The sequence below is a fragment of the Perna viridis genome, chromosome 5 (genome assembly GCF_037379345.1).
Source record: "Perna viridis isolate PV_CMFRI_1.1 ecotype Kerala chromosome 5, ASM3737934v1, whole genome shotgun sequence".
Classification (NCBI taxonomy): Eukaryota; Metazoa; Mollusca; class Bivalvia; order Mytilida; family Mytilidae; genus Perna; species Perna viridis.
In genome coordinates, this window is record NC_142449.1 from 1,591,549 (window position 1) to 1,606,019 (window position 14,471).

At 35.7% G+C, this 14,471-nt stretch overlaps 1 protein-coding gene across 2 annotated transcripts in view; it reads right to left on the reverse strand.

Annotated features, from left to right (window-relative positions):
- LOC148615550 (neurochondrin-like) overlaps positions 1–7,831 on the reverse strand; it is a 33,338-nt gene extending 25,507 nt beyond the window's left edge. Inside the window, exons 1-2 of one of the 2 annotated variants that reach the window (XM_088581902.1) lie at positions 7,663–7,823; positions 1,654–1,756 (exon numbers count right to left, since the gene is read on the reverse strand). In XM_088581902.1, the coding sequence (XP_088438028.1) occupies positions 1,654–1,746 (93 nt within the window). In that variant the 5' untranslated portion in view covers positions 1,747–1,756; positions 7,663–7,823. Of the gene's footprint in view, positions 1–1,653; positions 1,757–7,662 lie in introns of both variants that reach the window. The other variant, XM_088581901.1, reaches the window with a different exon arrangement.
- Between the last annotated feature and the right edge of the window lie 6,640 nt (positions 7,832–14,471).

Consider the following 14,471-nt stretch of genomic DNA (forward strand, 5'->3'; position numbering starts at 1 on the left):
CAGCCAAAAAGACCAATTTTCCATAATTTGGACCTATAACTTAAAAAAATGCATACTTTGAAGAATTTTTGTTGTGTATTCCTCTCATGGCAAAGTTTGCAAGATCTTCAAGTAATTTAAAGCTATTCCAAGAAACTTTTCATTTTGCCATGGCTTCAACTTAAGGCTAGAAACCACTAATTCCACTTCCTATAGGCTTCTATGCTAATTTCACAATATTCAATGGCTTCTCTGGACTTTACCTTAACTTTAACCTGCAGAGGACTATATACCAGCATGATTCTACATATGTCAGCTCACAATCCTTAGAGTGGCATGTGGGGTTAGCAGACTTGCTGTGCAGTACTGGTCACCGGAAGTGAAGAGTCTATAAATAGCATGGGAAATCCCAGTGTTTTCACAAGATAGGGGTATATTTAGAAATCATTATGGAGATTAGGCTTCACATCACAAGAAGCAAAATGCACCTATAAAATGTACAGAAATGTTTTTCCTTTCAGAAACTGTTTAAATTTTTTAAATAAGATGAGAACTTTTTTCACAGCACTATGAGGAACAGAGGTAATTTCTGCGTAGGACTATTTTTGCGTACATTCCAAATGCTCATTGGTTGAATTGGTGGTCTGTAACCTAAAATAGCCCACTAAAGATTAATCAGTGATTTTTTGGAGTCAGAACGAAGAAAACTCATGTCTACACTAACTTTTTGTCATATAAGTAATGCTACTTCAACTAATTCAATTTCATCACATTCAAATGCAATGAAAATTGGATTTAAATGTTTAGGACTTTATCTACTTGTGTTTTATGTTTTCCTTCAAAATAGTTATGGTAACTAATGGAGTCTATATTACACTGAGTACAAAATATTTATACAATATAGAAATATGTGCTTTGAAAATGTTTTCTCGTCAATGGTAATAAAAAATGTGTAAAACACCAGTGGACTCATTACCCAATGTTAACAAAAATCCCCCCTAATTTTTGTTTTAAATCAAAATACATGTACTAATAAATCAAAATCAGTTTTATTAATTTTAAATTGTCACTAGAGGCTCTAAAGAGCTTAAATTGCTCACCTGCCCTAATGAGCCACATTCTATTTTTCTTGAAATCAGCCTTGGTTTTTCTATGATAAAAATTCCTTAAGTTCATACCTAAGGAAAAGTCAAAACAACTTTTACTGAATTCTGTCCAGTAGTTTCTGAGGAGAAAATTTGTTTAAAGTACATGTAATAACATCAAAAATAGTCCAAAAAGGGCAATAACTCCAACATGGTTATACATATTTTCAATAAATATTAATCACAGACAGATCTCATCATGCTGAACACTTTTACATGATCAAAATCTCAATAAACCTTATGCTTTAGAATATATATATGCAAAAAAAACTGCTGTCTGACTCCTACGCTCTATTTTGCATAACACTGGTCATGTTTGTTTACAGATCCAAAATCCCCACATCCACTCTCGGCGGAATACCAAGTTTGGTTCTCATTGGTCAAAGTAGTTTCAGAGAAGAGTATTGAAAAATTGTTAACAACAATGGATAATGACAGATGCCAAGTGATGGCAATAGTTTACATGGTTATGATTTTTATGCAGTCAACTATATTTTGTGTATGTTTAAGTAACCCTGAATTTACTTACCAGTAACAGTGCTGCAAGTTTCTCATTATCTGTTTTAGCCTTCTCTAGCACATGAAATGCTTTCTGCATATTGGTGTCATTTTCAGTTTCCATTTTTTTTTGTCTGCAAAACAAGTTTAGAACTTCCTTCATATTAAGTCATAATGTACGGCTTTGACATGTTTAAACCCCAATAGTGGTTGTATGAATATCCGGTACTACATCTAGGTTTTATATACATGTACTTCTTGAAACTATTACACTTTGACCAAGATATACATGTATGAAATGCTGTGCTGAAGCAAAGATACACCTGTTCTCAATCCTTTTTTAGATGTTCACAGTCTTATTATTTTGAAATAAACAAGACTCATAACATGTGTCTGGACCCGTTTCACCGTTACATATACTAGTATATCAGCACATTGGCCAAAGAAAAGGGTATGTTAATTAAACATGTCATGCATTTTCTAATAGATTTCAAATAAAACTTTTCAGTCTGAAAAGCTTCAGAAAGCACTTGTAGTGTTCTAGGATTCCCCTTACCTGTCATCTGGGGCAAGTAAAATTTTGGTGAAATAAAGTTTTTATTACACTCCACTTTCCATTTCGCAAGTAGTAAGCTAGATTTAAAAAAAAACAAGCAAATTTCAAGTGTGCAAAAGTTAATCATCATTTAGACTTTTCCCGTGGAAACCTAAAATTTTGAAAAATCCTAGAACACTGACTTGCATTCAGAACTGTTTGCTCAGATTTGTAACGTGTTGAAAATTACTTTCACACATACTTGATGACAATTACATATTTTACACATTAATTTTAAGCACCTGTTTTGATTTGGAAACAAAAACCTAATAATAATAAGACTTTATTTTGAACACAGTTAGTTTACACGAATTACTTGACAGAAATTATACACAAATAAATCTGTTTACAAACAACAAACAAATAGAAAAACAAAACAATACAAATTAACTAATAAAATATGTACAAAATACAAGTGTACATAAATCACTTGTCACTTTGACAATGCTTGATTTTATGTTGAAAGCAATTTTATTTGAAATATTACTACATACACATGTAATTCATTCAATAAAACCAGAATATTCAAAAGACTTTTTGTGTTACGTATAAGAACATGCATTTCTCACATACCTAATGTGTTTTTGATAATGTGTTTCAGCTAAAATGTTTTCAAAACAAACCACTAATTTCTCAACATGTAAAGGCTACATGCATACTGGATATTTTTTAAAACATCATTTAAAACACCTGAGTGAATGCAGTATAATTTTTTATTGACTTGTGATTAATATGACATTTTTACTGTAAATGGTACATTGAATTTATACAATCATTACAAAACAGTGATATAATGTGAATTTGAAGGAAGCCCGAAAAAGTTCAGACTCCTAAAAAAAATTAAATCCTATGAGTAAGCCAAAAATCCTTCAATCAGAACAAAGTTTAAGCCTGAACTGTAATTCATCTAGATAAGGCCATACACCACAACACACAATACCTTAAAGAGTAATCAAGGGAACCAAGGTTATGGTGAATAGTTCTAAGGATATCTGAAAATGTCTGAATAAACCATTTGACCTACATGCATACAGACAGACAGAAAGGTAGGGGCCTGGGGACATTAAGAGCTAACGACAAATCAAACATGAGACTTGATGGTGCACACTAAGACAGTCAAATATAAACTATCAAGTCTTGTGAAACTAAGCAATCATATCCAATATCAGTTTGGTAATTTTGTTATCATCCTCAATATATCAGTAATATCACTGTTCTTCCCATGAGTTTGAAACAGCACAGTTGTCACAGCATAAAACAAATAAAGTGCAGTGCTCATTATGCATTCATTTTTCGATTTTTAATTTGTTGATATTAATGCTCCAAAGCATGCTGAAGAGGACAAAGTCACATTATTTACTATATAAGTGTCTCTATACTTAATGTCATTGTCCTCTTAGGCCAATTAAAAATAATTAGTAGATTCTCATCACCCCCCCCCCCATTAAATGACAAAAATAAACAAAAAATTGGGCCAGGAATTTCAAAATCAGGATTTTTTTTTTCACATCAGTTTCTAGTATTGAGATACCTAAAAACACAAATCTTTCAATTCTTGGTGACTATTACGATGTTCCTTCTCTGAAACTGATGTTGTTATGGATCTAGAACATCATTGTTACATGTGTATGTTTCAAATAGCTAAAATTAAGTTAGCAAATATCAGGGAATAAAAAAAATAATCCTCTCACCCACCCCATTTTTTGAGAAGGTTAGATGAGAATCTACCAATTGAGTTTACTTAGCCTTACAGGTAAGTTAACACCTGCTACAGATACATGTAGATAAATTTCATTTTATTGCACAGAAATTTTTCAGAATTTATATCAAAGTATAGAACAATTTGAAAATTCACTACCATCCAAGAAAAGTTCTTCATGACATTGAAAATTTCTAATGAAAGATAAGGGAACAGGAAATTAACACAACAAAGAACATAAAGTAAATAAAATAATACATACAAAGTAACAAAAGTAAATGTGCAACCCAGACTCCACTAAAAACTGGGAGCATGGAACATATGCACTGGTAGGGTAAGTGTCCTCTGCTTTTCTAGAAACACCCATCGAGTTGCTCATAAAAAGTCAAGTCTGGGGTAGAAATAAGAGAGTAATCAAGGGAACCAAGGTTATAGCGGTAATCAAAAGAATGTAATCCAGGGACAAAGACCAGACATGGAAAACAGACATACACAACAAAGAACATACAGTAACTAAAATCATACATACAAAGTAACAAAAGCAAATGAGCACTATGAAATAAAAACTGGGAGCACGGACCAGATGCACCGATAGGGCAAGTGTCCTCTGCTTTTCTAGAAACACCCGCTGAGTTGCTCATAAAAAGTCAAGTCCGGGGTAGACAAACGAGGAAAGGAAAACTATGACCTGTTGAATAAATTAGTTTTCATGGTGCAAATGGATACACCATAACGATCCATGAGTTCATGATGACGACCATAAAACTTCTGTAGTGATGACTTCAATCTTGTAGCAACATAACCCTGTTCCAGAAGCCTATTTGTTAGAGTTCTAGTGCGATACAAAAAGTCTGGCATAACGTATGAGTTGTGATATGAACACTCCATACGCAGGTGCTGAAGGGATATTGCCACAGATGAAAGGAAAGTTGACAATTCTGAATGAAAAGCCATCACGTTTGTCATAAAGTTTGGTCAATAGTTTTCCTTTACCATCGATTTCTAAGTGTAGGTCAAGATATGAGGCTGACTTCACAGTGTCTGTAGTATCCTTTATCTCAAGTTCTTTTGGGTAGATGCGATGTATCAAATCCCCAAAATTAGGATTGTTTAAAGATAATACGTCATCTATATAGCAGAAACTGAGATAGAAGGATCTAGCCAAACGATATTCTTTCTTTCTGATCAGATCAGCTATAAAGTCAGCCTCATAAGAGTGAAGGAATAGTTCAACAAGTAAAGGAGTACAATTTGTTCCCATCGGAATGCCGACTGTTTGTTGAAAAACATGTCCACCACACTGTACAAATATGTTGTCGATTAAAAATTCCAGCATTTTGTAAACATCTTCCTCTGTATATTTGGAAGATGATTTGGAATTATTTCTTACAAAGTATGAGGAATCTCTACCAAGAACTATATATTTGTATCTACATGTAGGTGTACCATCTTTTTTGGAAAAACAATGATGTATAATGTTTTCAAGTTGGGATTTTAACTGAGTATGGGAAATAGAAGTATACAGTGTTGAAAAATCATAGGTTTTAATGCTATTATATTCTGATAATAATCTTGAATTGAGGGTCTCCAGAAGATCTTTCAAATTTTTTAGGATCCACAATGAATACCACTATGGGAGTAACAAGTGTTGTGGTAGAACTTCCTGAAGACCCTCTTTGACAGCTGTGAGAATAGAAGTTAAAATTTTTGAAAGAGGTTTGGTGGTACATTTTGCAGATCCAGCTATGTAATGTTGTTTGTATGGAGTTTAGGAACAAAGACGGTAAATCACAATCATCATCTTTGGTAGAGAGACCAAATGAGGATAGCACAGTTCTGCTTTCAGTGTGCTTTCACGGATTACTTGGTACCCCAAAATCTCAAATACAATTAATGATAAAGTAACTGTGTTACCTTACTTCTTAAAGCCATATTAAATGAAAAGGAACAATTTACAAATAAAAATGTTTAAAATCAGGTGAAAAACTTAAAAATTACAGTATTTCAAGAAATGTTTTTGGTCCCTTTGACTACTTGTTACTCAAAAACAGAGAGAAATATTCCAATACTGACTGAAAAATACAAGTAGAAATTTTCACAAAAAATCCAATGCAGAAATATTTCTAAAATCGAACCAGTAATAAACAAGAGGTTCCCAGGAACCTGAATGGCTCATCTGGTAAAATTTTGCCAATCAAGGGCAAGAAATTTAACAAGGAGTGGTCCAACAATTTTGACTCAAGACTTCAGTTGGACTTATCATAAGGATTGTTTCAGCAATTGAAAATTTCTTTCTTTTTATCACTGTTTTCCATACATGTATATTGGCTGAAAACTGTAAAAAAAAACAAAAACCAAAAAAACTCATTTTTCAACTTTGATCCCTTGAAGACTTTTCTAAGCCTTATAATCAAGATCATTTCAGCAACTGAAAGAATTTGGCTAAACCTAACAAATTGGAGATACTACTCTCTGACCCGTATGTTCTAATTTAAGTAATGTAACCAGTAGCCTGCAAATACCAGAAAGTAGTCCGTAAAAAACAAAGTAGTTCCTAGGATGCATTGTATGTTTTTTGTTTATTTAGCCAGTATATGCAAACTGGGTATCATCTGAAAGCTTATCATGTCAGATACACACTGAATACAACAGTTTTGAACTCTAATGTTGAGAATAATTTGTCAAATTTCCAAAAGGAATGTAGTATTTTTAGTACCTGTCTACTTTCATTTCATCGTTCTTTCTTAGAAGTCATTATTACAGGTATGCTGCAAATTTTATGAGAGAGTCTTAAAAGAGTCCCCGCTATGAGAAAACCTGTTAAAGTTCATTTTAACAAACTTTAAAAAGATAATGACCTTGGAAATTACTTAATTCAATATAGAAAGTAATGGGACTTTAAATAGTGGTTTTACACCACAACTTGCACAAGGGCCTATGTGGACTACATTTAGTCAAGACTGTTTGTTTGTTTGTTGGGGTTTAACGTCCGAGTAGCAATATTTCAGCAATATTCAGACGATGAACATGAAATAATGATGAAATGAAAAAGGGATGGGACACAAGGATAATGGGATCTTTTATGCGTAAATTCTTATTCTATTTGTTTATTTTACAGGGAGTAGACGCTGTATCCAACATCAAAAAAGCCAAAAACGCAACATACGACAGCAGCAACTCTATCAGAGATATGCAGTCAGCACTATCCAAAGTCGTTGATATATGTAATAAATATGATTGACTTTGTTTTTATTATTCTTGAAATTTGAAAAATACCCGACCACAAAAGTGACTAAAGCCTTTCAAATCCTGGGAAAAACCCTGAGAAATGGGTAGGGTCGGGCAATTTAGCCTCCTGTGGCGGAGCCCTATGGCTATGGTTCCTACTCCCGGAGAATACCACAGTACGGTTCTTTAACGTGCGAGGAACGTGGCATCTTTCCCAACACGGTGCACCACTTTGGTTTGCGGTCAGGTTTTCCATATTATAGCCTGACAACCCCAGCATGTAACACGCCAGAGGTACCCTATTCCACCACCTGGGGCACACATCCCAGTTGCTCTGTGGGCAGAGCGCCCTAGCCCCCGGCTAGACTTCTGAGCACTATTTAGTCGCCTTTTACGACAAGCTTAGCGCTGCTGCAGGCCTATTCTTTTAACACCTGGACCTGCACGGGGCAGTCAAGACTGTATCCTTTCTCAAACTCTGAAAAAAAAATGATTGAAAGGCTCAGCAAAGTACTTACGATGAACTATTAAGGCAACTCGCCCTGTAACACTGTTGATCAGGCAAAGAAGACAGAATTAAATACAAGAAGATCTAAAGCACAGTTCGAATCATCTGCGTTTCAGGGTGTTCTGGTTCGGTTCGTTTCAGGTGGTTCGTTTCGATTTTTCCGGAAGTTGTGTTTGTGCATGTAAATTGAGACACAAATCCGGAAATTTATAATTCCGCACTGGTACCCAATTATGCATTACTATATATTGTTGTGGAATAGGGCGGCATATATCATTTATAATATTTTATTAAATCAGGGACTTTATATTACCAAATAGAATTGAATGGAATGTATTTATAAAACCAAATAAAGGTCCTCAAGGAGCAAAGACAATACAGTCATAATTTTCAGTGGCGGATCCTGGGGAGGGGGACGGGGTTTGCAATCCAACCAAAATATATAGGACCTCCTCGTACCTGGTGCATTATTGCAAGGTATAGTATTGTCATAGTGCAGAAGGTACCAAGGGTAGATACTGAAGGTCTTTTTGGTTGAGATTGTTTAGGCAATGCTACCATTGCACACTTCATTTTTACAAGGAGTTAAATATATTTATCACCTTGATTTTTAGAAATAAACCGGAAATATTTAACAAAATTTGCACATCTTCATAGCACATCAATCATTTAAGTTTATCCAATTTGTTCAGACTTTCGACAAGATTCTGATATTAATTCATAAACATGTGTTTTCTATCTTCACAGGGAAAAGGACATGTAAAGAGGAAGTGGATTTCGTCCTCTCATCTGGCTTGGCAATCGGAAGTACTCGGTCATTTCCGCTACACTGAGTTTTTCTTCGGTGTAACTAGAAAGGCTGAGGAGTTCCGATTGACCTTTATATCTGCCTTGTTCTATCCTTAGCTTGTGTGAAGATACAACAAGTTGTATTATCTTTTTTTTGTCTGAAATTTTGTCTAGTAATATGAGATATTTTTTAAAACAAAGTTAATTTTAAAGTGTGCCCGGTTTTATCGTTTTAATCTTGCACAAGTCCAACAGTGCTAGAAGGTTGTCTAGCAAGCTATTTTCTGACTTGGTGCCACATGCATGACAGTTGAATCAGTATAGTTGTTAATTCATTTCACGCTTTTAGTGATACTACATACAATTGGGGGCTGAATTTAACAGGAGAAAGAGAGAAGGAAAGAAAGGCATTCCTTCTCCCCCGCATATGGCAAGCCGTTTTTATATTTATTCCATATTTTAGACATTTCATATAATATATCAGATATCTTATATATTAAATAAGATAAAGTTTATTGCTTTTTGTTAGTTGTACTTTGTGCTGACCTGACCGCTGATTTGCCGATTATGACATTAGCATGTGCATGCTTTTTAATCACCAATGGTATATTCATGCCGCAATGGAAGAGGGTGGTTTAGCGCCAAAACCTAGATTTACCCCACCATTTCGTTTGAAATGCCGGTACCAAGCCAAGACCATTTTGCAACCAGCTGCTCTGGTGGTATATTAGCTATTTTACCAGATTTATTTTGGACTTGACTTGATTATGAATCGGATTAGTGTTCGGTAATTTTGTTGTTACCTTTATTATATAATGTATAAGATATCTTTTTATTAATGTAGTGGATTTCGTCCTCCAGCTAACCCGACGTGCACTTTGAGCGTAATCTGTTATGGTTTGGAAAAGTGTGATAATGAATGGAAATGATAACCAACTCAGTGATATTTCGTTTGGATCTGTTGATCAGGAATTGATCCATAGTTCTATAGACAATGAAAGTGCTCGAGACGAGACAGGAAAATCCCCCAGCGGGAAGAACTTATCAGATAAAGGTAGAAAAATGTCCGACACCCCATCCCAACGACAACAAACAGTAAACCTAGGTGATCACAGCCCTAACACGTAATTCTCGCAGATCCCTAACCAGTCCTTTATCCAAAAACTTGACACTGAATTGCAAAACAAGCCCACAGAATCTTATATAGAAATTTTACTAGACCTTACAGATGCCGATGATAGTTTGTTGACATGGTACAGGACCTTGTTGACAAGTCGCGCGAGGGGCTTAGAAAAATGTCCAAGAGGGAAACTTGCAAGCAGAAAAACTACCAAAGCGAGTACTTGTAGCTACAAATAAGCTAGAGATTGCTTTATTATTAACCAGTTCGTAGTAGGCGACCCGTCCGAAATATACGAAGTATTCAGTAAAACGTGCACACAGTCCACAAGCGGGGTCCCCGAAGGGATTACCGATTTTGTTATGAATGGCGACGTATATGCTTTACTTCATTCTGTTATAGATCGAGTATCGGTTCTAGAAAACGAAGTTAAAGACAAAAAAGGGACAGTTTTTCGTCTTTCCAGTGACCTTAAGAACGCAAACTCTACAATCGATGAATTGTCAAACCAGTTACAACAGTACATTAGTGAGACAACTCCGAAAATAACCAATCTTATAGCTCATAAGAAAACGTTAGACGGGAAGCTTAGGGCTTTCGGAGAATTCGACAATGACGTAAACGAAAAACGTATATCGGCAATAGAATCTAAGCTAATCCCCTCATTCATCACGCAGGAATATTATAAAAGATAGACCCTGTAGTGAACCTCAAAGTAACGGGTGCGTCAGTAATTACGGGTGACTTAACACACCAAAGCGAGAACAGCTCATTTGCTGGATCAGGTGTAACGACCCGTCTAGACGGTAGACGACGATGTGATTTAATTAATAAAAAATGTGTTCGATCAAAACAGAGTGATGACCAGCCAAGCGATACTTCAAATAGTGATCGCAATACACATCTGCGCGAGGCTGTTAATACTGACCGCGCAATTTCAGAACCCGATAAATTACCGTCGGTACCTACTCAAACCAGTAAGCATGTCAATTCAGACGATAATAATGAACAATCACCAGATGTTGTGAACTATAAAATATCAGTTTGTATTGACCGAGTAACATCAGGGCTGCAAACGGCGAACGGTAACAGTGACATTTTCTTTGGAGTGGTCAAACGGAAACGACCAGCTAGTTATTACATCGATAATATTGACGAACGGTCAACACAGTCCGGTATCGCTCACTTTATTGGAAGCAAAGGAGTTAATGTACCTTGCTTATCACTGTTTAATGGTAGAAACCAGACCCTATCAGCTAAAGTTAATATAGATCGAGACCAAGCTAACTTATTGGAGCAACCCGGATTTTGGCCTCCTAAAGTGAAATGTCGAAAGTGGATGTCACAAAATTCATGGAACTTGAAATGGGAATCTTATTACGGTAACGGTGGATCTAATTATAACACAAACAATGACTATTAAAACCAATAACACTATGAATCGATCACCTGTTACTATCTTAATAGCCATAATGGTGAACTTTTCAATTCTTCCATGGAATGTCCGAGAAGTAATTTCATCATCATATGCTTAAATAAAACTTTAGAAACACTAGATATAGATATTGTGATATCTGAGCTAAAATTGTCCGAGAGATGCCGAACTTTTCTAGATTCTTTGCATCCGAAATATAGGTTATGTACCCTTGAAAATGACAGTTACGACCGTTACGTTGGAAGCGGAAAACTAGCAATTCTCGTCAATCGTCGAATATAATTTAGCACTAAAACAATTGACACTAATCTCTGTGACAGAGTTCACGGTATAGAATAACCAAAGCATTTACTTGTTCGGAGTGTACTTACTTAGTGACAATTCGTTGAAAAATTACCAAGAGTGTCTTAATTATATTCATGACTTGTACAATTATTATTCGAATGAGGGGACTGTAATAATTGCGGGTGACTTCAATGCACAATATGATACGATTCCAATCTCTTCATCAATGCAGCGCAAAGCACAGTTATTCAGAAACTTTGTACACACGAATTCATTAACTGCAGTTAACCAATCAAATACCTGTTCGGGATACTCTTATACATTTTCTCCTCTACGGACCACCATTGATTATATTCTTATTCCTCTTTCGTTTATTGACTGTGTATCGGAATGTAGTGTGTTTTGTAATTCATACACTGAGATAGCTTCGGACCACTTGCCAATTTACTGCCAACTTAAAGATCCGATTATGCAACACGATACAAATAGCGAAAACCCACGAACAGTGTCCTGGTGTAAGGCCGCTACAGAAAATATAATAAACTATCAGTTGGCAGTCGATAAAGATATGCGACATTTACTGTGTACACTAGTAGATATAAACTCAGAATCAGAAATAGACCAACTGAATAGTGCGAGTATTGATATCGCATTAAAAGCATCTTATCAAAACATTCCTTTTACCAACTACAACGCTAGATTGCAACCGTATTGGACTACAGAGGTACATGAAGCGCATCGGGCTGCGAGAGAAATGCGACGAGAATGGATCGATCTAAGCCGTCTACGCGGGATGCAATACGAAAGCTACAAGAAGTATAAAGCAGCGAAACGAACATTTAATCGTAAACAAAATGAGGCTTATAACAACTATCAAAATGACATTGCTGATAAACTGAATAATGCAGCTGAATGTAATCTCCGTATTTTTTGGAAAATGTGGAACGGACGTAAGAAGAAGAAACGCTCTTTCTATAACGAGATACGGATGTCGGACACAAAAATACGTACTCCCAAAGAAATTGCCGCTGAGTTTGCGAACTATTACTGTGAAATCTCATTTGAATGACAAAAGATATGATGAAACCTACGGTGAAATCCACGATTCGACAGAGAACATGATCTTAAACGGCAAATTTACGTCTGAAGAAATCAGTTCAGCTATTAAGACATTGAAAATAGGAAAAGCCCCGGATATAGACAACTTACAAAACGAACACTTAAAATATGCTGGGCAACAATGTATTATTGCTATCACTCGTCTGTTTAACGCGATGCTATCCGTTGGATATATTCCTACAGTGTGGAAAAAGACTATGATAATTCCGATCCACTAAGGAGGTAATAAACCAACATATACATGTGAATCGCACAGACCAATTGCTTTGTTATCTGCTTTATACAAACTATTCGAACTCACAATTACAAACAGAATTCAAACTTGGATTGACTTATATGATGTGCCATTTCCAAATCAATAGCAGTAGGGCTTTTCAAAAAATTTAAACTGTCTGACTACATCATTCTCTTGCACGGAAGCGATCTGGTCGATGGTAGAATACAAAAGTATTGTTTTCTCAGCGTTTTGGGATATTAAACGCGCGTTTGATACAGTATGGCATGCGGGACTTATGACAAAAATTACAGGAACTTGGTATACAAGGACACATGTTAAGGATTATTAACGTTAGCTATACGGATATGTAAAGCGCCGTTTTTTTTAAACAATGAACTTTCTAAGTGGTTTCCAGTATCCCGTGGTGTCCGTCAAGGAGGAGTGTTGTCGACTTTTCTATATGAACTGTACATTGACCAGCTGCTCTGTGATTCAGAATCATCTAAGTATGCGATCGCTTTTGATAAGATTGATTGTGCAAACCCAGCTTTTGCGGACGATCTTGCACTCCTAGCACTAAGTCCAGTTGCTCTTCAGTCCCTTCTTGATATATGTGTTGACTATTCAAAACGGTGGAAGTTTGAATTCAGTAGTATAAAAAACTGATGTAATTTTCAAACAGGGGCGCATGCTTAATGACGTTCCGTTTCATTTGAATGTGGGTGACGACAAAATTGATATCACTACTGTGAAGACACATTTAGGTGTAACGTCACAGCTGAAGCCTAATGAAGCTATTGGTGTAGCGTGTGAGAAAGGACGTAAAGCTTTTCACGGACTCTTTGGAATATGTGGTTTACAAATGGATACTAACCCATTAACGAGCCTCCATCTTTACAAAACCGTAGTGTTAACGTCAGTACTATATGGATGTGAACAATGGACCTCTTTAACAGCCTGTGATGAGCAGAAATTGCGTGGTATGCAACACTACTCTCTGAAACGCATACAGCATCTCCGTCAAAGCACCAGATCGGATATGGTGGAAACACTACTTGGAGTCATTGACATATATCACGAAATTAATATAAAGAAACTGATATTTTTCCAAAAACTTGTTTCTCTTCCTCCAGGAACTATAACCAAAAAGTTATATTTGCATAGACTATATACTTTCCTCAGTAACATTAAGACTACGAATGGTTATATACCGGATATTCATGGGATTTTCGTGAAATATGAACTAGATGAATACTTTGTTAACTATATTAGTCTCAAAGTTTTTCCCAATAAACATGAATGGAAGAGAATAGTGCGGAACAGTATTTGGAACTATGCCACCGGCGAACGAACAATACGAATGAAAAAACAGTCATGACTTTAAACGTTTTGTTGAGGTGTGTTAACCAGAACAGACATGCTTCCGAGGCTGGAAGATGGCAAAAAAAGTGTCTCAGAGCTACATAAAGCTTTCCTCTTAGCTAAAATTGTGACATGTATACCACAGACAGACTCAAAAATTTGTGAAAAATACAACTCTGAATACAAGGACACAATAGAACACTTTACGCTTTTCTGTGAATGCAATTTAGAATTACGGGATCACTTTTGGACGACAATGCTTGACAATTTCGGAATTCAGACCTTCCTCTTTCTTGATGGACTGTACAACAAAACCCCTGATGAACTTCTCCATATTATGATGGGACGTACTAAGGGTATATTTGAAAATTGTCCAGAAATTGAACAATCCTTAAAAGAATTCTCTAACCTGTGTGCAAATTTTATCAGTAATGTTTCAAAAAACTTTTTTGAGCTGATTTAACTAACAAGTAATGCTTTGAACGTTTTCAT